Source organism: Falco punctatus (genome assembly GCF_963210335.1).
Source record: "Falco punctatus genome assembly, chromosome: 6".
Lineage (NCBI taxonomy): Eukaryota > Metazoa > Chordata > Aves > Falconiformes > Falconidae > Falco > Falco punctatus.
In genome coordinates this window covers 75,339,585-75,362,593 of record NC_137585.1, presented here as the reverse complement: position 1 = coordinate 75,362,593, position 23,009 = coordinate 75,339,585, and the positions used below count along the sequence as shown (strand labels likewise).

General features: G+C 43.0%; 1 protein-coding gene across 2 annotated transcripts in view; it reads left to right on the top strand.

The window, feature by feature from the left end:
• The first annotated feature begins 3,192 nt into the window (after positions 1–3,192).
• RSBN1L (round spermatid basic protein 1 like) overlaps positions 3,193–23,009 on the top strand; it is a 55,390-nt gene continuing 35,573 nt past the window's right edge. Inside the window, exons 1-2 of one of the 2 annotated variants that reach the window (XM_080391920.1) lie at positions 3,193–3,972; positions 17,948–18,061. In XM_080391920.1, coding sequence (XP_080248046.1) covers positions 3,342–3,972; positions 17,948–18,061 — 745 coding nt within the window. In that variant the 5' untranslated portion in view covers positions 3,193–3,341. The remainder of the gene's footprint in view (positions 3,973–17,947; positions 18,062–23,009) is intronic. The other variant, XM_080391919.1, reaches the window with a different exon arrangement.

Below are 23,009 nucleotides of genomic sequence, written 5' to 3'. Positions count from 1 at the left end.
AGGTACTCTGTCACCTTGCTCCAGTTGAATTTTCTAAAGAATTCACTAATAAAAACTTGGTTTACTGCTTACAAGCACAATACGCTACAAAAAGCAAAGGAAACAACAGCTTGACTGAAGTTTAGTAGCTTATTATCAGCTGTCTGTTAAAAGTTTGCTGCACATTTATTAGTTTACATGTCAGTTCTTATATCTAGTTTCGGGCAATGACTCCATCTCCCACCGATTTTATCTTCGTATCTATTTTCACATTAATATGTTGCATTATGATTCACTGCATATATTTTAGACATACAGCATGTCCAATAAGAAGTACAGAAATACAAAGTTCTGTCGTAATTATTAACTATATTAGTGTAAGTGCACATTTGAAGATATTCAGCTATTTATATAGCTATCTAGCCTAATTAGCCTAATAAACCTTGCTAAACCTGCCACACGAAGAAAAGGGATGTTGTACTCCTAGGCAACTCTGGCATTTCAGAGGTTGTGGTCAAGTTTCTTGGACTGAAAGCACGCTCTAGCATTTACTCTAGTTAAAGATCAAAGCCCTTGGGAATCACTGCTGTTCTGTTTTTCAAAGCCCCCAACAGTGAGAGTATGAAAATATAGTTGTGGCCTATCTGAAGTATAAGTTCACTGAATGAACTTAATATACTATTGATTTGATATCAATACCAGCATTGAAGTAAAATGAACTGGGCTGTAATGCCTGCGATGTTGAGACAGTGCCATGAGGTGCCTAAAATTTCTCATTCTAGAGGTGTTAAAATGCATAGGTTTTTCTCACCTACTGATACAAGTAACAAATTTCTGAGGGAGCTGAAGATACTTCTGTACTCATAGGCCTATTCTGGTTACACCAGCTGACATACACATACGGGTAGATTTGCACCTGGATTTCAGTCTGGGATCGGATGTTAGCTGACTAGTGCTCAAACAATGTGCTGTGAAATGTTCTTCCTGTGGTTTGAAGCAGATGCCATTTTTCTCATCATGCCCAGAATACAGTTTGAGGACACACTCTCACAGTAGTGAAACCTGAATCATCTGAGGAAGAACTCTTCAAGCAGAGTTGGCTGGTGTCACAGATGGAGTCACACACTTCACTCACAAGAGAGAAGAAACAACATACTTCACTGGTATAAAACAGTGATTTAACAAAGTTCAATGGCAAATGTGACAGTGGTTTAACAAGATTTGATGGCAAGGTACACTTGCTTATATACTGCATAGATAAGGTCAGACAAACTGTCAGGGAGACCCTTCTGTTCAGGTTCTGAAAGGACCCCCTTACTTTCTAGACTACTTCCCAGAGAGGAGCCTAAGTGCAGCTGGATCCAATCCTAGTCCCAGACTTGGTCAATGGTTTATGTCTAAAAGATTCTATGTGCACAATCAATCACTTAGGTGATTTCAAAGCTTAGAATGCTATTAATCACTTATCGAGGATCTGTTGCGGCATGGAATCTCTTAACCTTGAGGAGTAACCTTGAGAGGCACCCCTAGTCAAGGGGAGATCCAGGCACACAGCCCGCTGCCATGCAGGAGAGCTCAGTATGCCCTGGGCTGTCCCCTATTTATACTTCTTGTTGTATCTGCACACCAGCAAGACCTCTGTGTCACTGTTCCAGACAGCCCTTGGCTACCATGTTGCCATCTGTCCCCCAAAGTCCAGAGCAAGCTGGATGCAGCCATCACAATCCCCTGCTGGGGGTTATGGCTTAGAGTGGTGGTGGGGGAGAGCACACCACCACAGCTGGGTAAAGAAAATTTATTCTTCACTGCTGTTGAGATGAACACTGAATCAAATACAGCCCGCTTTACAACTTGCAAAAGATGAAACAAAGGAGGAGACAGCCAGAGTGCTAGGAGCAAGCTTATTAAATAGAGGTCAATCTGTTTGCAGCTCAAATGAAAATAGCTTGTGAAGCAAAAAAAATCTATCAAAACGTTGTTTGATGATGCATCATACAAAAAAATTCACAGAGCAATTTGATTTGGCAGAAGTATGCCAGATAAAAGTTTAATGTGATAGCTACTCCGCTCTTCCCACTGCAACAACGGAGACTTGCAGGTATGACTGAGTGGAGCAGGGGAGCTGCAACGCAAGCACTCTAGGAAACATGGGTGCTTGCCTTCTGTATTTCTGTGACTCCTTCCCACTCTCAGTAGGTCTCGGGAGAATTTCTGTCTGCACCTGAACAGCGGCTATGGCAGCTGTAAATGCCAAAGGCATGGCTGGGGTGCTGGGGGTGAAGGCAGGCATTTGTGGCAATAAACTCCACATTATAGGCCACGCTGCCTTTTGCTTTGCAGGAAGTAGCATGCAATTCCTTTATCTGAAGCACAGTGGCCGGGTGCCAGTGATGTTGCTGATGCAACTGACATCCCACTATGCTGGTGGGGCTCCATGTCCCACGGCAGCAAAACTTTGCAGCATTTGCCATCCATCAGGCCCTCAAGAGCTTCCAGGCCTTAAGCTGGCTGATTCAGGTGATTTGGGAGAGGGCGGAAAACTCGGGTTCAACCAGAAACGCTGCCGCGACCTCAGCCTTGTACACAAGGCGTGGAACTGAAGCAGTGTTCTCGGCTCCCGGACAGGCGGCTTATCCCCACTGCTGCGGCAGCCTCTGCTTAGGAGACCGGCTGCATCACCTCACGGGCTACTGCCAATGCAAGCTCCTGGGAAAGGCCCTCTTCCAAACCTTCCGTATTTCCAAACAAAAGCCCTTCTCAGCCAACAGCTCGCGGGGCCACAGGGATCCCCGCAGCCATCCCCACAGCGAGCAGCGCCAGGCGCCAGCGGGGAAGCCCCAAACCTGAAGAATTAACGAAAACCAGCTCCCGGCTCGCCAGCGCCTCCAGGACCCGCCGTAAGGCGCCGCATCACGACCACCCGCACCCGCCAGAAGCGGCTCCCGGGGACGCGGCCCCTCAGGCCCGGGGCCTCCCCCGCCGGCTGCGGCCCTGCCCCGCCCGCCATCGCTCGGGGCGGCTGCCTACCCTGCCCCCGCCTGGCGGAGCAGGCCCAGCGCCAGGGGCAGGGCACGGGAGCCGCACCAGCTGAGCACCCCGTCCCCGTCCCAGTCCCCGGGCAGCTGCGCCCGCCCTGACAGCAGCCCGCACCCCCGCCTCGCCTCCGCTCTCCGACTGCGCACTCAGGAGAGCCCACCGCCCCCAATCCCCTGAGAACCCGCCCCCTCTTCGCCACGCGATTGGTCGCTCACGCTGTCTCTCCGGCGCCTCGCCTGCCCATTGGGCGAGGCGGGGGCGCCCTCCGCCCCTCCCGGTTCTGTCGGTTGAGACGAGCCGTGAGTAAATAGAAGCAGGAGCTCAAAATGGCGGAGCCGTCGAGCCCGATTCGCGGTGCGGCGTCGTCTGAGCAGGAGCCGTTCGGCACCAGACCAGCCCCAGACGCGAAGGTGTCCCGTGGGTCCCAGCCAGCCGCCAAGAAGATGAAGGGAGCTGATGAGAGGAGCCTGAAGGGTACTAAGCGCGTCAACGGTGAAGGGGGCGGCGGCAACGGCGGGAGCGGCAAGCAGTCGCTGCCGCTGCCAGCGGTCGTGCCGAGCTACAGCAGCCCCGCGGCGTGGGGTTTCCCCGCGCTCCCTTCTGGCCCCTCCGGCAGCGCGGGGGGCTTCGCTTTCCCTTCTCCGCTGCCCCGGAAGCTGCTGTCGCCCGCCGTTTTGCTGCCGTCGTCCGCCTCCCCCTCCTCTTCCTACCAGCAGCACCAGCACCGCCACCACCGGCACCGCCTGGCCCTGGCCGGCGAGGCGGGAGGCTGCAGCGGCGGGGCGGCCGGCGCTAGCGGCGGGAGCGCCAAGGCGAAGAGGCCCAAGGAAAAGCGGGACAAGGAGAGGAGGAAGCACGGAGCCCTGCCCGTGGTCGCAGCGGTGGGAGATGGCGGCGGGGCCTTGAGTGCGGCAGGCCGGGAGGAGAACGGCGAGGTGAAGCTGCTGCTGCCGAAAGGTGAGGGGCGGGCGCTGTGCGCGGCCCGCGGGCGATCGCTCGGCGCCCGCAGCCTGAGGGGCGGGAAGGAAGGGCTGGGAGAGGGGGCGAAGGCCGGAGGGGGTTTGGCAGGGGCAGCGAGCCGCGGCCGGGCCGGCTGGGCTCGGGTGCTGTGCCTGAAGGTGCGGGCAGCTGCGGCAGCTGCCGTGGGGGAGCAGGAAATGGTTGTGATGCGGGGCTCGGGCCGTTGGAATGGCTGCCTGCCCCCGCCCCGCCTCAGCGCGCTGGCCCCGGGGCAGCGCAGCCTCACGGGGCCTTACCTGGCTGCCCCGCCGCCCTGCCCGCTGCAGGGTCGGGGACAGCCCGGGATGGCCGGGGGTAGCCCCTGGTAGGGGACCGCTGGCGTTGTGTAAGTTTGTGAAGAAGGCAGTGGCGGCTTAGTCTGCCGTCAGTCCTGTCAAAAAAGGGGGTGTGGAATTCGCGATGGCGTCAGCTAGAAGCTGCCAGAGGCCTTAGATTTTCTTACCTATTAGGGAAATCAGGGTGCCTGGTAATTTACTAGAGATCTGCCGAGAAAATCGAATTTCGGTTGTTAGGAGTGGGGGAACAGAGAAGGCCACGTTACAAAAAACCTTCCAGTTTTAAAATTAAATCCTGAGTAATCTTGTTTATTAGGCTGTTAATTTTTACAGGCTAAGTCATCAAGTATTAGGGAGCGTGCTGTTAAAATTTAGATACTTAGATTTACAAAACCTCATTTAGTAGCTGCTTCAGGTTTGCTGTCTTTCCTGAAGATTACTGGGCTAAAATGTTCCAAGAAATGCTGGAGGCCTTCAGGAGAAGGGGAGGAGGGTTGGGTTAGTTATTTAATGGGGCTGGACAAAAATGGCCATACCGGGCAAGACAGGATATTAAAGTAGATTCTTGCTGACTGTGATCAACAGTAGATGCTTAGTAAGTAAAAGATAATATATCAATACAATACAAGAATATATGCTTTTGTTTCCAGCATATGCTTTCCCAGTCTCCAGTGACCTTAAACCAGATGTTGATGCTTTTGTGTTTACACTGAAATATGAAGAACTGGAAACATTCACCCCATCACCTAGTTCAAGCAAGTTTCCTTTCTTTCAAAGGAAAGATAAATTACAGCTGTTAATAGGCTTAGGTTACTTTGATTGCGGTCTGCACCTGTACTTGGAGGATGAGCCAAGCTTGTAAAGAACACACATTAATATTAATTAGCCTTTTTGTCTATTGATCACGTTGTCTTTCTGCCTTACTGCATTTTCCACTAATTTCCACTAGTATCTTAGTCTTGGATTCATTTACGTGTGAGTATTTTTTTTTAATTACTTGTTCTTTTCGGTCAGCATGTTGCATGTACCATTTTGTTCTTGGGATCTCAATTGCTGGTGTACAAGTGGGCTTTAAGTTTGTCATTTCAGTCCTTTTAAGTATTTAATTTTTTTTTTTGTTCCTGTCCAAAAAATGACTTAAGAAAAGTCTGCAGAAATGATACTTGGTGCATGTTTAATGTTGGTGAAGCTGCCATGTCTCCACGTATATCTGCTAAGAAACTCACCCTTTTCTTTCTAGCAAAGCCATGCAAATCGTAACCGTATTCATTCAGATTGTCATACTGTCCTACCACTGTTATGTAATCATGTTAATGAATCTTTGAGAGCAATATTACAATAACAGGGTGAAATGTTTTTTGCACATTGGTAATAGAAATGGTGCCAGCTGGATATAATTAATTGAACTCTCCTGGAAGCAGTGATTCATCTTTAAAAATTCTGCACCTTGTATCTTGAAAAGATATTTTCTTTGAACTTGTATACTGACGGGCACAAGTACTTGTCTTTTTAGTTGCTGTTTGCTCAGAACAGATTTTTCTTAGCTTTCATTTAGTTCTTGAAATCCTGAGTACAGGCAACAACGTTTTCCAGGGCAAATGATACCTGTTTGGCAGCTGGGTCTCCACGTTTCTGTTTAGAGGAAGTGGTTTCTGTAGCTAAAATTTTGTGGCGTAGTTTCCTTTATTGATGAGAAACTTTATATTCATTAAACTGTATTTTTACAGAGAAGGCTGTAAGAAAGTAAAGGATGCATAGAGTCCTGCTGAGAGCAGCCAGCTTTTTAAAGTGGTTCTGTATTTGCCTGTAGATCAAAGGGCAGGTTTGTGCTGTTAATCTTGGGAATAATTTACTTTTCAGAGAGGAAAGGAGAAATACAGTAATGATGCAGGGAGAATGACTTGGGGGGGGGGGGGCGGGGGAAAGCATGCAGAGTCCTAAGTATGGAGGAAAACTAAGAATGATACATTAAGGGGAGGGGTGGAATAGGAGGAACTTGTGCATTGGGATTGCTGGGACTATGGCATAGACTAGAAGAAGATACCGTAGGAACTCTCATTGCAGCAGTGAGGAATGAGTGAATTTCACATATTGATATGAAAGAGGGAGGAAATAGCATGCAAAAGCTGCACAAGAGGGAGCAGATTCTGATCTTGTTTTGTGGCAGAAGACACATGTAGGTACTGTAGAAAAGGCAAGGAAGGTTAGAGGAAGGGTAGGATAAAAGGCAAGTGAAAAATGCAGGCAGCCTACAGATAAGACATCAGGCTGAATTTTGAGAATTTTGTATAATAAAAAAAACTGAGATGTTTGTACACACAGAATATATAGGGGGAAAGTAGGAATAAAATAAGCTTCTTCAGGTGTACTGAGTTGAGTTCACAGAAGCAGTCATATGTGCAGCTGGTAGTACTTTCTAAAAATCAACCCAATGCAGGCAAGTGCAGTCTCCTTTTCCTGGAGTCTGCAGTTAGATAACCTTTTTGCTTTTGTGCTGTGGAAAATGAGCAGCTGCATGGAATTGACAATATTGACTGTTTTTCTCTCATAGCATTCAGAACTGATACGCAATCAGTGTTGCACCTGCCAGAAAGGAAATTGTGCAGATGAATAGAGGTGCAGAAGCCTCTAAAAGAGGCAAAAGTCTCTAAAGACAAGCAGTTGGGTGTGATTTCCTTGACCGCTTTCAGGGTGGATAAACTCCATCCAGTGGAGATGCATTGCATGTGAGTGCATGGGATGGAGTGGAATTCCCAGTTGAACTTTGTACTGGTAAGGGTGCCAGTGTCCATGAATTGGGAGGAGTCATCTTTCTAATCAGTGGGCTGTGTGCATGCTCTGCTACAAATAGCAGTTGTGACACTAGGATAAAAAGTAGTATGCTGGTGTGGGAGAGGGAGGGCCAGCACAGACCATAGTACTAGAGAAAATGAGGATTGAAGCTAGGGGGATTAGGGGGAAGAAAGGCAAAATTTGTCTCATGGGATTGCTGGGACTGTGATGTACACAAGATGATACAAGGAAACGGGGCATGCAGTGATAGAGTAATTGGAGAACTGGACTTGGAAAACTGTCATCATAGGAGTTGGTATGGTACCAGTAGCATTTACCTAGTTCTAGTTTAATTGCTGTGATGATGCTAAGGGATATTGACACTGAGGAGGAAACCGTGAGAAGATTTTTTTTCAACCAGTCAGAAAAGCTGATTATAGGAGCTTCTGTTTGTCCTTTGTTTGCAATAGTGATTACTAGATAAGAGAGCCTAGTTTTGAAGCACCTTTCTTTCCGAAGTCATAGGAAGATGTTAAGTTTGCTTATAGCCAAGATGGATGATGTGTTTGTAGCTCAACAAAATCTTCCTATTTTCTTCCTTGGATAAGTCTTCATTTATAGATTTCTCTGGTTTTCTGATTCATTGGAAAGACCATTAACTTGCAGAGTCATAACCAGGCCTTACAGTTTGTGTTTCAATTAAATCAATGGAGTAAAGTGAACACTTCTGAGATAATGATCTAGCATGCAGAGAACCTAGAAGAACATTTTGTCACATGCGTGATTTATCCTGCAGATACGAGGCTTACGCTGTTGAAAATCTTAAATTTCACTTGTCAACATCATTCTGGTAGTGGGATTAGAAGCTCTGTAACTATTTTTGTTTTAAACCATGGTGTGAGTCTGAGATTGCTGTTCCAGTTTATGACTATACTGATTCAGTTAGTCATTTAACTGGTACTCTGCTTTAGCCGTTCGTAGTTGAAATTGTTTTAACAGTGCAAAGCTCAGCTCAGCCTCTCCCCACTTCATGAGATTCATCAGCATTTTTTGGTTTGGTCCATAGAGTTACTGTAAGGTGTGATCCAGATAGATGAACAATCTTTTCTGTTTTTCTTAGCATTTCTGTGTGCATTTCCCGTTCCCTCCATTTTTTTTTCCTTCAACGATCCATTTGCTGGTAAGATTACCAGAGTGTGCAAACAATTACAAAACTGGTATTTTTAACTTGGAGATGGGGGTTTCCCTCATGAGCAAGAAAGCTGAACACGGTACTGTAGCTCTTGTTTTTACTTCTAGTTTTGGGTTTGTTTGTTTGTGTTTTTTCTGCCCTTTCTCCTGCTGTCTTGGACAGATTAGATCAAATTTCAGGTGGGCATTTGCCAGTGGTTCTTCTGATAACTTTGTTGCTTTGGGTTGCATGACACTTCTGGGTTTTAAGCTTCCAAGAAACTGCACTTTTCAGGCTGCTTAAGTCTGATTTGTTATCTGGGATGCTCATTTAGTAGTCTGACTTACCAAAGTAAGTTAGAGAAAGTTTTGGATAATCTTCTTTCCCACTTCTTCATGGCTGGGACCATGTTTCTTGCTAGTTAGGTTGTCTTTTTTTTTTTTTTTTTTTTTTTTTTTTTCTTCCTGCTAAACATTTTTTTCTTCTGTTTATTTCTATTTCCTTTGCTTTTTTTTTTCTGTGTGGCTTGACTCACTTCCGCCTCTCCCCCAGCCAAACTCCTTACATTCAGCAGTCATTTTCATGCTTGTGAGGCTCTTGATCACGGTCTTCTGAATTCCTATTTAGATACCCAACTGTAATCAACAATGTCTAGAAAGTGCTTTGTTTTTCAAGTCTGGTACACAAGAGGAAGAAGGAGTTACCAAATGTCTTCGGATATTCAAGATTTATATGCAGTTTAGTTTGGAGAGCTGTTAGTGTAAGCATCAGATGTTGAGATGAATTTGGAGCAGTGGATCTTTCTCCTGAGGGACCCTCTCCCCTTTTTGTTTCCATGAAATAACCATGAAGCTTTGCTAGGCAGAACAAAATCTTTCACTTTCTAAGCTGGAGAACAAAGCAAGCCCCTCCTGTACCCTAGAATCCAGCTGTGTGAAATTTACACAGCAGAAACTTACTCTGATTACAGAGTAATAAATAAATTTTCTTAATTGAAACAAGATCAGTAGGCTGAAACACCAGATCTGAAACCTCTTGCAGAGGTCTTGTTTGCAGCTGTCACGTTCTCCTCTACCGATTTCTGATGCAACTCCCCAGTGCTCGAGCTTAAACTTGGCTCATTCAGTTCTGCACATAGAAGGTCTCCTTTAGAAGTGCAATGCTTAGAGGAATTGTAAAGGTTAGATTTGAATTTCTTCTAAGTGTTTTGATTCTGAAAGGGGTCTGTCTTCCCTCCTGTTCACTGGAGGGGTTTGGGAAATGTTCTCGCCTGCCAAGGGGATTTCTTTTAATCATGTCTTGGATTTTAAACTTTATGTCAGCCAAATATTCCTCGTTATTGGAATGAAAAAGCTATCATGAAACTTTTTTTGGGGTGTATGTGGGGGTGTGTGTGTTTCTATCGGAAATACTATATGGGTTTTTTGCATGTTCATTAAGTCACAAAGCCTGCTCTCCAGCATACCTTGTATGACTTAATAGAAGTGCCAGTGTGAAAACTGGTAACATACTGGTGTTAGACATGCTTTGTGTATCTGTGTAACCAGATAAACAGGGCTTCTTGAGGTTTTATTTTTATGGGTATTTGTACAAAGGGAGAAGAGTGGAAGGGAGGGTGACTGATATTCTTGTTCTCCCCTCCTCCTCCCCCTTCCCTTCAGTTACAATACTGTTGGTGTTGTCCCATAGCAGTAGTTTGTAAATATTTTGCCTGATGTGCAGTGACAGCCTTTAAATCAAAGGGAGGAGAGAGAGGCAGAATACTTTGAGCATAATCTGTGGCTGACTACTAATGTGCGTTACCATCTGGAAAACTGATGCAAAGCAGCTGCAGCTTTTGGCATCTGACAAGGTTGTAAACCTCTCCTCTTTCACTTCTGAAACAGACTTGCTTGACCTCCTGCATTGGTTTCAAGGTGTGAATTTCACAGTGTGACAGTGACCACGTTGCACATAATCCACTACAGGGCATTTCACAATTCACTTGTACTCTGTGCACTCAGTTTACTTTTGTGTCTGTAAAAAGCTTGCAGTAGAGGTGAAGATCATCTTAGATTTCTGAAATCTGAATGGTGTGGTCTGTAAACTTGTGTTTCTTTATGTGTTCCTTAGGAAATCACTGTAGTCATTATGAGAAGGTACCTACCTAGTTAGGAAATAAAAAAACCTTTTTCTATGGCTTTTAGCTGTAAATGGCTATTTGCCTTATACATACAGTATGTATTAAATTTCTTTTATTTATGTAATTAACTCAATATCCAGAAAAAGCAGAAGCTTTTGGATTTGAGGAGGAAGTACGCATATGACTCTGAATTAATTCAGTTAGTCATGTGGATTTACTGTAAAGTGAAAACATTCTTCAGATGCCATTTAAGAAGGTGAGGTTGAACACTTCTTCATAATTGGATTATTCCTGTCTGTATATAGCACTTGTTAAATATACTGCTGTTGCTGCATTTCATTCATGGGTGAACTGTTCTGTGACATTAAAACCAAAGAATGTGGACTTTGTGGTGACGCTCATGTTGTGAACTTGAATGAGACATCTAGAAACCTTTTCATGTCTTGCGGGTTGTATTGTTTCCAAACAGGGATACTTACTCCTACAGAAGTCTGTATTTTAAATAGCATACACGTGGTATTTAGTAGAATTGTAGTGGGTTTGCGTGGCAAGGTTGTGGTGGTGGGGCCGGGGCGGCCGCTGTGCGCAGGTGCCCGCAGCCCCCCCCGCCCGCCAGCCCGTGCCAGCCGGCTCCAAGGCGGCCCCGCCGCTGGGCAAGGCCGAGCCCTCAGCCACGGCGGCGGCGCCCCCGGCGGGACAGATCGCAGCGGGGGGGACCCCGGGCCGGGGCAGGGGGTGCCCGGAGGGGGCCGTGCCCCCGGGGGCGGGCAGCCCGCGCCGCGCCGCGCCGGAGCAGCTCCCGGCAGCGGGGAGCGGAGCCCCGGCCGGGGCCGGGCTGCGGGCAGGGCCGGTGCCCCCGGGGGCGGGGGGCCCGGGCTGGAGCAGCCTGTGCCCGAGGGGCTGCGCCCCGCGGGAGGGCCCCGCGCAGGAGCGGCCCGGGCAGAGCTGCAGCCCCCCCGCGGGAAGGGCTCCCGCTGGAGAAGGGCCTGGAGCAGCGTCTCCCGCGGGAGGGCGCGGGCTGGAGCCGGGCGGCGTGTGAGGAGCCTCCCCCGGAGGGGGCCGGGGCGGCAGAGAGACCTCGGCCCCCATTCCCAGGCCTCCTGCACTGCTCAGGGGGAGGAGGTGGAGAAAATTGGGAATAAACTTACGCCTGGGAAGAGGGGAGGGGTGGGGGAAGGTGTTTTAAGATTTAATTTTTATTTCTCATTACCCTACTCTGATTTGATTGGTAATAAATTAAGCTAATGTTTTTTCCCCAGTCAAGTCTGTTTTGCCTGTGATGGTAACTGGTGAGTGATCTCTCCCTGTACTTATCGTGACCCATGAGCTTTTCATCATATTTTCTTTCCCTTGCCCAGCTGAGGAGGGGAGTGACAGAGTGGCTTTGAGCACCCAGTGCCCAGCCAGGGCCAACCCACCACAAGAGTAAAAAATGATAGAGACTTCTTTTGCTCAGGCAGTAGAACTTGAAAGCTAAGGAGTGGGCCTGGCTCTCCTGGACCTTCTATAGCTGATGCCTACTGTGCTTGGAATTTCTTAATTTTTTTTTTTTTAATCCTAGTAGGTAGCATTTACAAACTCAGTTTAGTCTGTGACTGGTTATTTCCTGAGCAGTGTGTTTCTCTGTCAGAAGCATATAGAGCAAAAGTACATTTTAATATGGGAAAAACTTCATTAAAAGATGCAGAATTCTTCCATCTTTTCTCTGGGATACAAATTACTTCAAAATTTTGGTTTCTAGTGTATTTAGAGGTACATAAAGGAATAGGAAGTTTGTGTGAGCAGGAAGGTCACCTAGTACAATGAACAATTATGTGAGAAGACTCTAAAGGTTACTATGCTATAGTAATGTTTGTATGTATGAGAAATGTGTATGTAATAATTACTGTGTTTTAGTCATAGTTGTTCCCAATGTAGTGACGTGCGGAATTAGACTCTATAACTCGAAAGTTATAAAGTAGGTATGTTTATTGCGCGCAGATGCACGGGGGATCGCTCCTCCACAAGCGTGCATACCCGAAGTGACGAACCATCCCACATTTATACAATGAAACAAATGAATATTCAATTAGCGCCTATACATATTTGTTACCTAAACCCCGCTTCGTATGTTAATTAGCTTATCAGTCCGTTTCCTGGAATGTGGTGGTCTTGCAGGTTTGTAGGTGATTCATGTTCTTGTGACCATCTAATCTTTTTCAGCAAGGAAAGGTGATTCATGTCCTTGTGACCATCCAATCTTCTCCAGCAAGGAGACTTAGCACTCCCTCCCTCTAGATAGCATTTGAATGTCTCTCATCTTCTCTCATTCTCTTTTAAATAGCCCCTTTTGTTAGAGAAAGAAGGGCAGGCGTCTCCCCTTTGTTAGAGGAAGAGGGGCAGGCGTCTCCTCAAAAACTGTAGTTGTCTCCTCAGAGCTGTGTGCCTATGTGACCAGACACCGCACCCATGACTAGTCACCATACCCACATTTCTGAGTAGACATATACAATCACAGTCGGTGTTAAGCGTCCCCATTTCACACTATTTCTCCATATCAGTAGTTGTTAAGAAAACAGTGGGAAATACGGATTAATGTGGAGAGACCTAAATACATAATTTGCTCTTTAGAGCTAGTCCCTAAAACTCATCAAATGAACAGTAACATAATGTTTTGAGGAACAGTGACTTCTTTGGTGTTGTATGTCACAAGGAAGCTATTACAACAGTAGGAAACATTGGGTTAAGGAGAAATTGTTATTGGCTGTCTCAGCGCAATATAGGGAGTAGAAACAGAGGCATCAGTCATCCAGCTGTGTTCTGAACAGTTCGAGAATTAGTGCATTACTTTAGGTTTTAGATGATTTTAAGACTAAGGATTTTGGTATGAGTGATGTGCTGATAAACCAGAAAGTGTTAAATTAAGTTTATAGTAGAGGAACTTGTATTTTCCCAGAGAAGCTTGTTCTGTTGCCGTTTTTTGGGTTTTTTTTTTTTTTTTTTTTTTTTTTTTTTTTTGGCATCTTACTGGGTATTCTTTTCTGTCACTTGAGAAGTGATTCGTGTCATGATTGACTTTTTCTCCCAGTGGAAGAATGGAAGAACTGCGGTATGAACTTTTAAGATTTGGTGGTTTCTCCCTTTTCAAAGTAGAGTAGGCATAACAGGAATTTTGTATCTGTTTTGATCCAATAATAAATAAAAATTAATCCCCTCTCCCCCCAACCAGATGAAATGTTAGACATTAGTAATAGTAGTAACTAAAAGACAATCTTGTCATTATCCCTTACCAGAACAACTTTGTTAAAAGGGAGAGAGACAATAGATCAGCTTCAATAAAACTGAAGTTTGTAGTTTGACTGCTATTTTTAAATATCTACTGAAATGGAAAAGTAGTTATTGGAATTAAATATATTTGGATGGCTTCACAGAAAAATATGGTATAATTACGATAAATTTTAAAAGGGTTATTATAAATGTTTTTGTGATTTCCTGCAGAAGGTTTGTTGGGCCTATTAATCTTTTTTTAAATTAACCATTCATTTAGACTAGGACTCTTTTTTTTTTTTTTTCTTTTTTTTTTTTCTCTTCCCTAAAAATCCACCAAAACTCCAAACACACGCAGTCCAAAACAAAATACCCTCACCCCTGGGGAAAAAGTTGGACCACAACTGTTTGAGAAGTTGTTCCTTTAACTTACTTTTGCCTTTGTTTACCAAAAAAGTAATATGATTGTGGACTAGGAATGTCAGACTTTGGCTTTAGTCGCTAGTACATTGATACATGTTGGCTTTTTAGAAGAAGACCTTTTATTAAAAAAGTTGCCTTCCCTGTTTGAGTCAAATTGCCCCTTCACCTTACTTTGAACTCAGATTATCATCTTATTAGCATATGAAACTTAAGTTTGTTAATTGCATTTCTGAAGCTTCAGTTTTTTATAATTTTGAAAATTGAAACTATTTGAGTGGCGGTTGCAGTGCTGTGACATAAGGAGGTAATAGCTGTTGGTACTTAAAGGTCTCTTGTCCTGACAGTGGCCATTTAGGTTATGTTATTTCCCTGGGGACTCATTTCATCCTGTTGTCTCAGCAGTTCACACTTTTTTTTTCTCTTAATTTGTTAGGAGTAGTACTGGTGCAATCTAATTGCAGACTATTCTGTGGACATGGCAAGATTAGTATAAACATCTCTACTTTTTACTGCTTTGAAATGCTGTTGTCCTACAAATGAAGCATATACCTAAGGTTTTGGATCAGTGGTAGCTGCTACTAGTAAACCTCAAAAAAGCAGTATAAGTGTTCCAAGTTTTCTTAACTTGTTCAACAGAACAAGTTTTATCTTGTTTTTTTTCTTGCCAACCTCACTTGCTGGTTGTTTATTCTACGACACATAGATTGTAAATTGCTTAATGTTGGCTGCATTCATTTTAAAGCAGTATTTTCATGAAGAATTTTCACATTTGTTGGTTGAGAAAGTGGGATTTGGACTGTTGTTATGTATGGCTGGAGGGGATTGATACCTTATGTTAGAGAAGATACTCAGAGGAATACTGATCTGTGACATTATGGAAGGTCCTGAAGAGCCCTAGTCTGTATTTATCTGTATGAGCTTTATTGTGCAGCATTATATGGTAGCAGCGGTTAGCATGGAGACTGTAGTTGGAGAATTGCACTTGCCCACCCTTGTTAGGTATCTGTGCCATATGCGTATTTTAATCATGTTTATTGACTACTGACTACTGGGTGCATCTAAATTTACTGACTTTGCAGAGCTAAGTTGCAATAGATTTAGTGGTAGACTAACTCTTAAAATAATTTGGTTGATTTTATCTTTGCATCCCATTGAAAGCTGTGGAATATCTATCACTGAGGAGAGTAATTTCCCAAATGTTGTTTGAGAATTGTTTGGGTTCTGCCAATCCAGACTAGAAGATACTTATTTTCACTCAAACTGAAGACATCTGAACTGAGAATTAAGATCAGATGTTAATCTGTGGAATGACTCTCATTTCAACTTAATTTTATTTTTTATTATGCTTGTCTTCATGTCAATATTTAATTATGCTTTTGTTAAGTAATAGATGGTAAGAGTTCTCCTTATGTATTCTGTGGGCTTTGAGGGAGGAAGCCTGAGGATTTGTGCATTTAAACTGTGATTCTCAACTGTTCTTTACTTGCCTCAGGCAGTACGCTGGTTTTGTTACAGTACTGTGATTTCTAAAAGGAAGATAGTTAAGTTTAATTTATTTAAAACCTTCCTCAACTGCGCTTACATTGTACTTGCAGTCCCTTCGGGGATATGATTTGCTTGTGGCTGTTGCTGGAGGAGGTCACTGGACACTTCCATTGTTACTTTTGTCTGGAACGTTACACCATTGACTCTGTTAATTGCTTTCTAGATGTGAAAATAAGCTAGAGGCTCTTTAAAAGGTTTCGGCTTGTTCTCTGTCCTTACTTATGTGTTGCTTCTGACAAAACTGGGAGATTGATTGGCCTGTGATGCTATTCATGAGCCTGCAATAAGGGATTCTTTCAGTGTTTTCTCTCATCCTCTTTCAACAGGGCTTAGCATTTGTATATGCTCTTTAGTTTTTCTTTGATTTGTAAGTGATAGCAGAAGTCAAGTATGCCTCTTTACAGTATGCAAATGTTGAGATGAAATCTAGGTCTTCCCGTGATAATTATAATCCTGGCTGAGTTGAACATTCAATGCAGGTTACAAATCAAGCCTGTTGTTACTGCCTACTTGCCTACCGAGCGTCTGTTACTTAAACTCCTGTTGTATAATTTATTTCCTACTTCATACTCTTAAATTGCAGGGGACTTAGAATTTGGGGGTTTCTTTTGGGGGAGAAATCGGAGAAGAAGATAAATGTCTGCTTAACCTATTCTTAGAAGTACAGGTTTCTGTTGCTTGGGAAAACTTGTCTGGATTCCATGGTCTGCTATAAAGATGAATCTGCTTTGTCATACCTTCTTACTAAACTGTTAGAAAGCTGTTCTTGGATGAGATTCAGTCACTTAGAACTAAGACATCCAGACAATTTTAAGCACAGCTACCTGATTCCTTATAATTTTTTGTGCCAGCATAGTTTCTGTCCTCTCCCCACTGCTTATCTTGATCTGCAGATAGACAACAGACATACCTCAATTGCTATCTTTTTTTAGGTTTTATTTTCTTTCTTAGACTTTTCCCAAAATACTTTCTTCATCCTGACAACTGCTAGGGTTCAAGTTCTGTAGCCTTACCGGAAGACTCCTAAAAGTAAAGATATGAATGCTGTGGACTCATTGTTATAGAATTCATTTATGTGGATTACTGTCAACCCTTTTCACTTTTTTGTCTATTAGCATGCTTCATAAATAGAGGACAGTATAGAGCGTCCCATAATCAAACCAGAATTGAAGGCTTTCTTTGGTTTGGTTCTGAGGAATATTTCTGATTTGTTAATAGTGAAGGTGCCCGCTGCTTCTATTTTATGTGAATGCTTGAGGAAAAGTAATTGGATTTCTCTTTGCTTCCATGGGAGGTTTATAATGCAAGTACCATAAATAAAACATCAGGATTGTCTCTCAGCTGTATTATTGAGAAAGCGTTCTGAAGCTTAACATTATGTAGAAGCTTGAAATCAGATTTTCTCTTTCCTTGTGGAGGTTAAAAAGCCCAGTAAACTCTTGGGGCAGGTGGTACTTGGCCTCAGACCAAGAAACTAGTCCTATGAAGTGGTGGCTGCAGTGCATCTAAGCCTAGTAAAATCTGACTTGTCTAAATGCTTGGTCTCAAAAGTAAGTCTAAACTTGGTATGAAAAGATTACTCCATGAAATTATGAATTCCTTTGGGTCTAGTGTTTTTCATGTAGAAAGCATGCCTAAAGGTGCTGCTTTTGTATGACAATGATCTAAAAACCTGGAGTGACTTGACAAGAAAGTAAATGAAAAATGAGACTGCTCAGGTAAGCTGTTGCTGATTGTAGGTAAGCAAGGGAAGCACCAGTGCATTAGATCCGCTGTGCAAATACAGCGTTTCATGTGTTTCTAGTAAGTACGCGATTAATTGCTTTTAATGTGTTAGTGTAGCCTGTGAGCTTCATGTAAAAGATTTTGCAGCTGACAGATTGTCATCCTTCCAAGTTACTTGCAAAACCCTTTAAATTTAGCCTATGTGAAGGCAGTTGTTACATGAGGTTTCTGGTGTATCTGTGCACCCAGGAGAATACAAACTGTGCTCCCCCCCCCCCCCCCCCATTTCTTATCTAATACATGTAACTTGAATTTCAAGAAATAAAAGCAGACTGCAGATGCAAAATAAGAGCAGACGGTAGTAGGATTAAGGAAAAATTAAGTGTATACAGTTAACATGTTGAGTTGTTGCATACAGTTCTAACATAATAGAAACAAAACTTGTCTCTGTCAAATAAGCTTATGTTGGATTATGCAACAGGTAAATATTAGCTTTTCATATTGTAAGTACTGGGATTTCCTTGTAACTCCTCCTTTTATCCTCTTAATAGAGCTTACATAAGAGTAATATGAAATGTGCATGCAACAATTAGTTTTCCGTTCCTACTTAATTGTAAAATATTTGCTTTTCAGCTCAAATCAAAGATAAAATTAAAGAAAGGGAAAAGAAGCAAAAAGAGAAGAAGAAGCACAAAATAATGAATGAAATCAAGAAAGAAAATGGAGAAGTCAAATTATTGCAAAAAGGTATGTTCAAACTGTGTAGTAATATTTCATTTTTGTGTTTGAAAATTTTTGTTGTTAGTTTGGATACTGAGTTTTAATACTGTGTTTTTAATTTAAATGCCATTTCCCCCAGTTAGTTGGTATGAGGGTTGTAAATTAAAATTTAGCTATAAATGTTAATTTTTGTCGACTGTGTTTGGTAGTGGAGGTAAAAAATACAGCTGTTACCATAATGTTGCTTATACAGTAGTAGTAAAGACTAATACTTTGAGTAATAATACTGGTGATACCTGTATCTTCCCTGCAGTTACTGAAGAAGGTTATAACTTTATGTATTGTGAAGAAGAAAAATGAATCCATGTCACATCTTATATCTGACATTAAATGCACAAAACTGAGTAACTAAGGAGAATAATTCAGGAACTTTGTCAAATAGTGAAAAACTGCAACAGGCAGCCTTAATTCTGGCTGACTTCTTCAACTTCATTTGCTGTAATGGGATGTAATTAAGATTGTGCTGTCACACTTGCTTGTACATCCACTGAATCTTGGAATTGCACAGTAGTTTAGGTTGGAAGGGAGCCTGACTGGCAAGCCCAGAACTTGATGTGATATTCTGGATGTCTCAGCAGCGGTGAGCAGGGGGGGAAGAATCATCTCCCTCAACCTGCTGGCAGTGCTCTTCCTAATCCTGCCCAGGAGGCTGCTGGCCTGCTTTACCAGGAAGGCACGCTGGTGGGCTTACGGTCAACCTGTCATCCACCAGGCCCCCCAAGGCCACCTCTGTCAGGCTGCTGCCCAGCCAGCTGAGCCCCAGCCTGTGCTGGCACACAGGGCTGTTCCTCTTTGCGCACCCCTTTGATGACTTCATGCGTCCACAGAGTTGACCCATTCCTACAGCCTCTCAAGGTCACTCTCGCTGGCAGCACAACCCTGTGGTGCATCAACAGCTCCTTCTGGTTTTGTAACACCTGCAAAGTTGCTGAGGGTGTGCTCTGTCCCATGATGCTGGTCGTTAATGAAGATGATGAACAGCATTGGCACAAGGTATCAATATCTGAGTTACTGCAGTAGCATCTGTCCTCCAGCTGGACTTTGTGCTGCTGATCACAACCGTTTCAGCAGAGCAGTTAACCCAAGTCTTGAACCACCTCACTCTTCACTTGAGCAGGTCATGCTGCATGGCTTTTTCTGTGAGGATGTCACTTACTTAAGTAGACCAACTATTTATTTTTTAAATGTTATTTTCAGACTCAATGCTTTTGAAGTTAGGAACAAATTCCTTATATGTTTTTCTGTTATCTTGTCTGCTGTAGGATTTAATTTACAAACAAAAACCTGAAACCCCCAAAACAAACCATTGTATTCAAAATACTTATAGGTCAGAGGCATGGAACCCTGTAATTACAGCGTCATGTATTATACTTTAAGCAGAGCTCTGAGTAACTGTATTAACAACTACAACAGCTTAAAACCTGTGGTGAACAATTGGCTTAGACCATGAGGAATGTGTAAGCTGGTGACTTCCTGTGAAAAGAACAGATGTGGCTTTTCTTTGCTGAGCATGAAAGGAAGTTGGTGGTTGTGATACTGGGCAACACACAACTGCCTCAACGGTGAGCTCTTCAGGTTTTGTTTGCCTGTGCCTGCCAGCCTTTTGGGGTTTTTTACACTGTGTCCTCTTTCTATTGTCATTCAGCTGATAAGGTGGAAGCTGCAAAGACAGCAAGTCTTGTTACACAGATCTAATATATGATACCTAATGGGGATATTTGGCCTCAAATGGTGCTTTATTTTCAATTAATATAAAAAAAGCCTATGTAGAGGGGCTCTGTTAGAGCTCTTCTGGTGTTCTGAGCTAGTTGAGTAGCAGAATAGGTTCTTCTCACATAACAGTGTTACAGCTTTAGGTGCCTTATTTCATAGATGTGATGTTATCAGCCAAGTATCATGTTTTCGGTGTTCTTTATGGTGTTGGTGGGAAGTGTTTTGTAGAGGCTATATTTGATTTGCCTGTATCCTGCAAAATTCACTGCTATTTCAGGGAAAGAAGGGAGTGGTCAGGAGAGCAGTTGTTTAGAGCAGATGGATCCTCTCCACTGGGTTTGTATCCATTCAGAACAGCAGCTCTGGATGTCTTCTGTGGGCCTCCAAAATCTGACTGATGTGCTTGTATGTGCTGTGAAGTTTGTGTAACACTTCCTGATTCCTTCTGCTGATCTAGTTTTACATCCTGGAAGCTGAGGGCAAGGGAACAAAGGCAAAAGTGCTTTAAGATGAGACTTCTTGCATGTATTAGTGGTCAGTGCCTCTGACCTTCTCAAACGTTATTATTTCTTCATCTAATGTTATCTTCTTCCTGGGGAATAACAGTTCAACTCGAAGCCCTTTTATTCTGAGCTCAGAATTCCCTGTGTGGGCTTAGGAACAAAGGTTTCAAACTAATCTACTTTCCTCTTCTTTGGGTTTTAGGTTTTGTGGTTGTTTTTTTGTGCGCGTTAAGAGACTATACTGCTGGTCTCTATATACAGCTTGTTTCTTTGTAGGCATTAGATCTGTATCTTGTGAAATGTTACTCTGACCATCTGCTGAATGCTTTTCTTCCTATGTTGTAAATCGTTAGTGTTTTGGGCTTTGTCTTTTTTTTTTTTTTTGGTGGTTTTTTTTTTCCTGGTAGTGACTTTCATTGAGGAGGTGGAGGTAATAGCCTACTTCAGGCAGTTAAACTAGCTGTCCAAGATAAAAGGTGGCTGTTTATAGAAGATTAGGTCAGTACTGAGGGGCTGATCTTTTTTGAGGAAGAGTTGGTGGATAGAGCTGATTTTGGTGCCTTGAAATGAGCGTGGAAGATTTGACTTGCACTGGGAAGCCTAGGGATGTAAGCTGTTCATCAGCCCAAACTTGAATTGTGGTTCTGTTGAAAGCAGTGCTAAAACCTGCTCATGCTGGAGAAGGGCAACCCCTAAAAAATGGGTATTTTTGCTGTTCCTGAGGCTGTTAAAGGAAATATTTGGCTCTGATGGCTTTTTTACACATGTAGAATAAAAAGAGTTTTCGTCGTCCTTTTCTACTTGGAGCTGTGTTCTCTGTAGAATAAGGCTACATAATTGCTCCTTTTTCTCTTAGTTTATGTGGAAGGAAGAGCTCAGTTTTTGGAAAAAGGCTGCTTGGAACGTGCTTATTGTTAAATCACTTAGTTCCTGATTTTGTAAATTTACTTTTCAAAATCTGCATAATGAAAACATTACCTCTTCAAAAAATTGAAAGTTTCATTACAAAAATTCACAGCAGGACATGGCTGAGGGTTGCTAGAGGTCCTGCAGAAAGAAAAAGGATTAATAGGCTTATCTGTATACAGTCCCATTTGGTTTCCCCTTTAAAAAGAAAAAATGGTATTTTTCTCATTATTATATCAGAGCACAGTGATTTCTAAAAATGCAGTAGGAGAAATGCCTAGTGTGTGTTTCTGCAAGATTGAATGCCTTGGTTTATGGAATGCCAAAATGCAGGGAAGAAGGGAGAACCAACGTCTTTATTGTGCTGGTATGAATGTCTGTAAGTATGAATTGTTTTCTAAAGATTTTTTTATCCTTCTGGGAGAAATTACATTTAATTGTACATTCTTAGGAACCTTTTAAATTTTTTTATAGGCGTGTTTTGCACAGAAGTAACTATAAAACCTGGCATATTTTAAGACGAGACCTACCTCTGAGTCATGCTGCATGCTTTTTTCTATCTGCTCTATTTTGTCTTTGTGTGCCTTTAGAGAAAACACTGAGGGATTTGTATGCAGTGTGTTTTAGTTGATGAGACATTGATAGGATGGGAAAGACTGGTGTAAGGGTGCAGGGGGGACAACCCACAACACTGATTTGCCTGTAATACTGACTTTGCTTCACAGTCTTTCAGCAGCAAGTTATCAATTTTTACTAATAAAATACATGAGTAAAACACAGGCGGAATATGTGCTATGAGATCACTAAGAGCAGAGCTGTTCTAAATTCCAGTGGGCCTCCAACATTTGTTCAGAAAGAATGTATTAAATTTCTTTACCTTTTGTGTAGCTGGTGGATCGCTTTTCCACGTTTTCTGGAGCTGTTTGCTCTTGGTTCCTTCCCATCCCTTTACACAACTGATTCATTTCTACCCCTGAAGCTACTGCAGCCTCCATTACTCCTTCAGTTCAGCTAGTCCTTTCAGTTGGCTCCATAAATCTTTGAAAGCTAAAATGAACCAGCAGTGTTGGACTTGAGCAGCCTCTGCTGTTGTCTGGGCAGGGTGAGACACTGTCAGTGCCAGCTGTGTTGGGATGGAGCAGGTGGTAGCTGGATGGAGAGCTGTGCTCTAATAGCTTTGAAGTGTGCGTTGCTGGAGGTGGGGATCTGGAGCTTGTAGCAAGGACTTCTGGTACTGCAATGAAGAACAAAAGTCAAGTCTTTTTCTACCGCTGCCTACAAAATCTATGCAGGTTAAAAGGTTTCCATATGTGTGACTGTTTTGTGTGTGGTTTTTTTTAAGAATCTGTAATACTGATCTGAAGGCTGTGAGTATGAATTATGATAGGCTCTGTGTAGCGTATGCACATGTATTATTTGGTACTTCTCTTTATGGTGAAGACTGTGGAAATAATTGTAGTTTAATTACCTTACGTCAAAGACAAAGAATTAAAGACTCCAGAGAGAATTGCAGTGCTGTCACATTTTTAGGAACTCTTTGTTTGAGAACAGTGTTTCTAACTCCAGCTTCTTGCTTAGTATAGGTAGCTAGGCTGGGTACACAATAAATATTTTTTTTTGTCCTGTGCTTTGTTGTATACGTAAAGTGGGTTTCAGTTCTAACTTTGATGCCACAGATAAAATACTGTCAGTCATTTAAAAAAAAAATCTGCTTCTAATGTGGGTTACTCAATCGTCTTTAAAGTTCTTCCATAGCAGGATGAAAAATGCTGGTCAAGGAATGAGTTTACTGC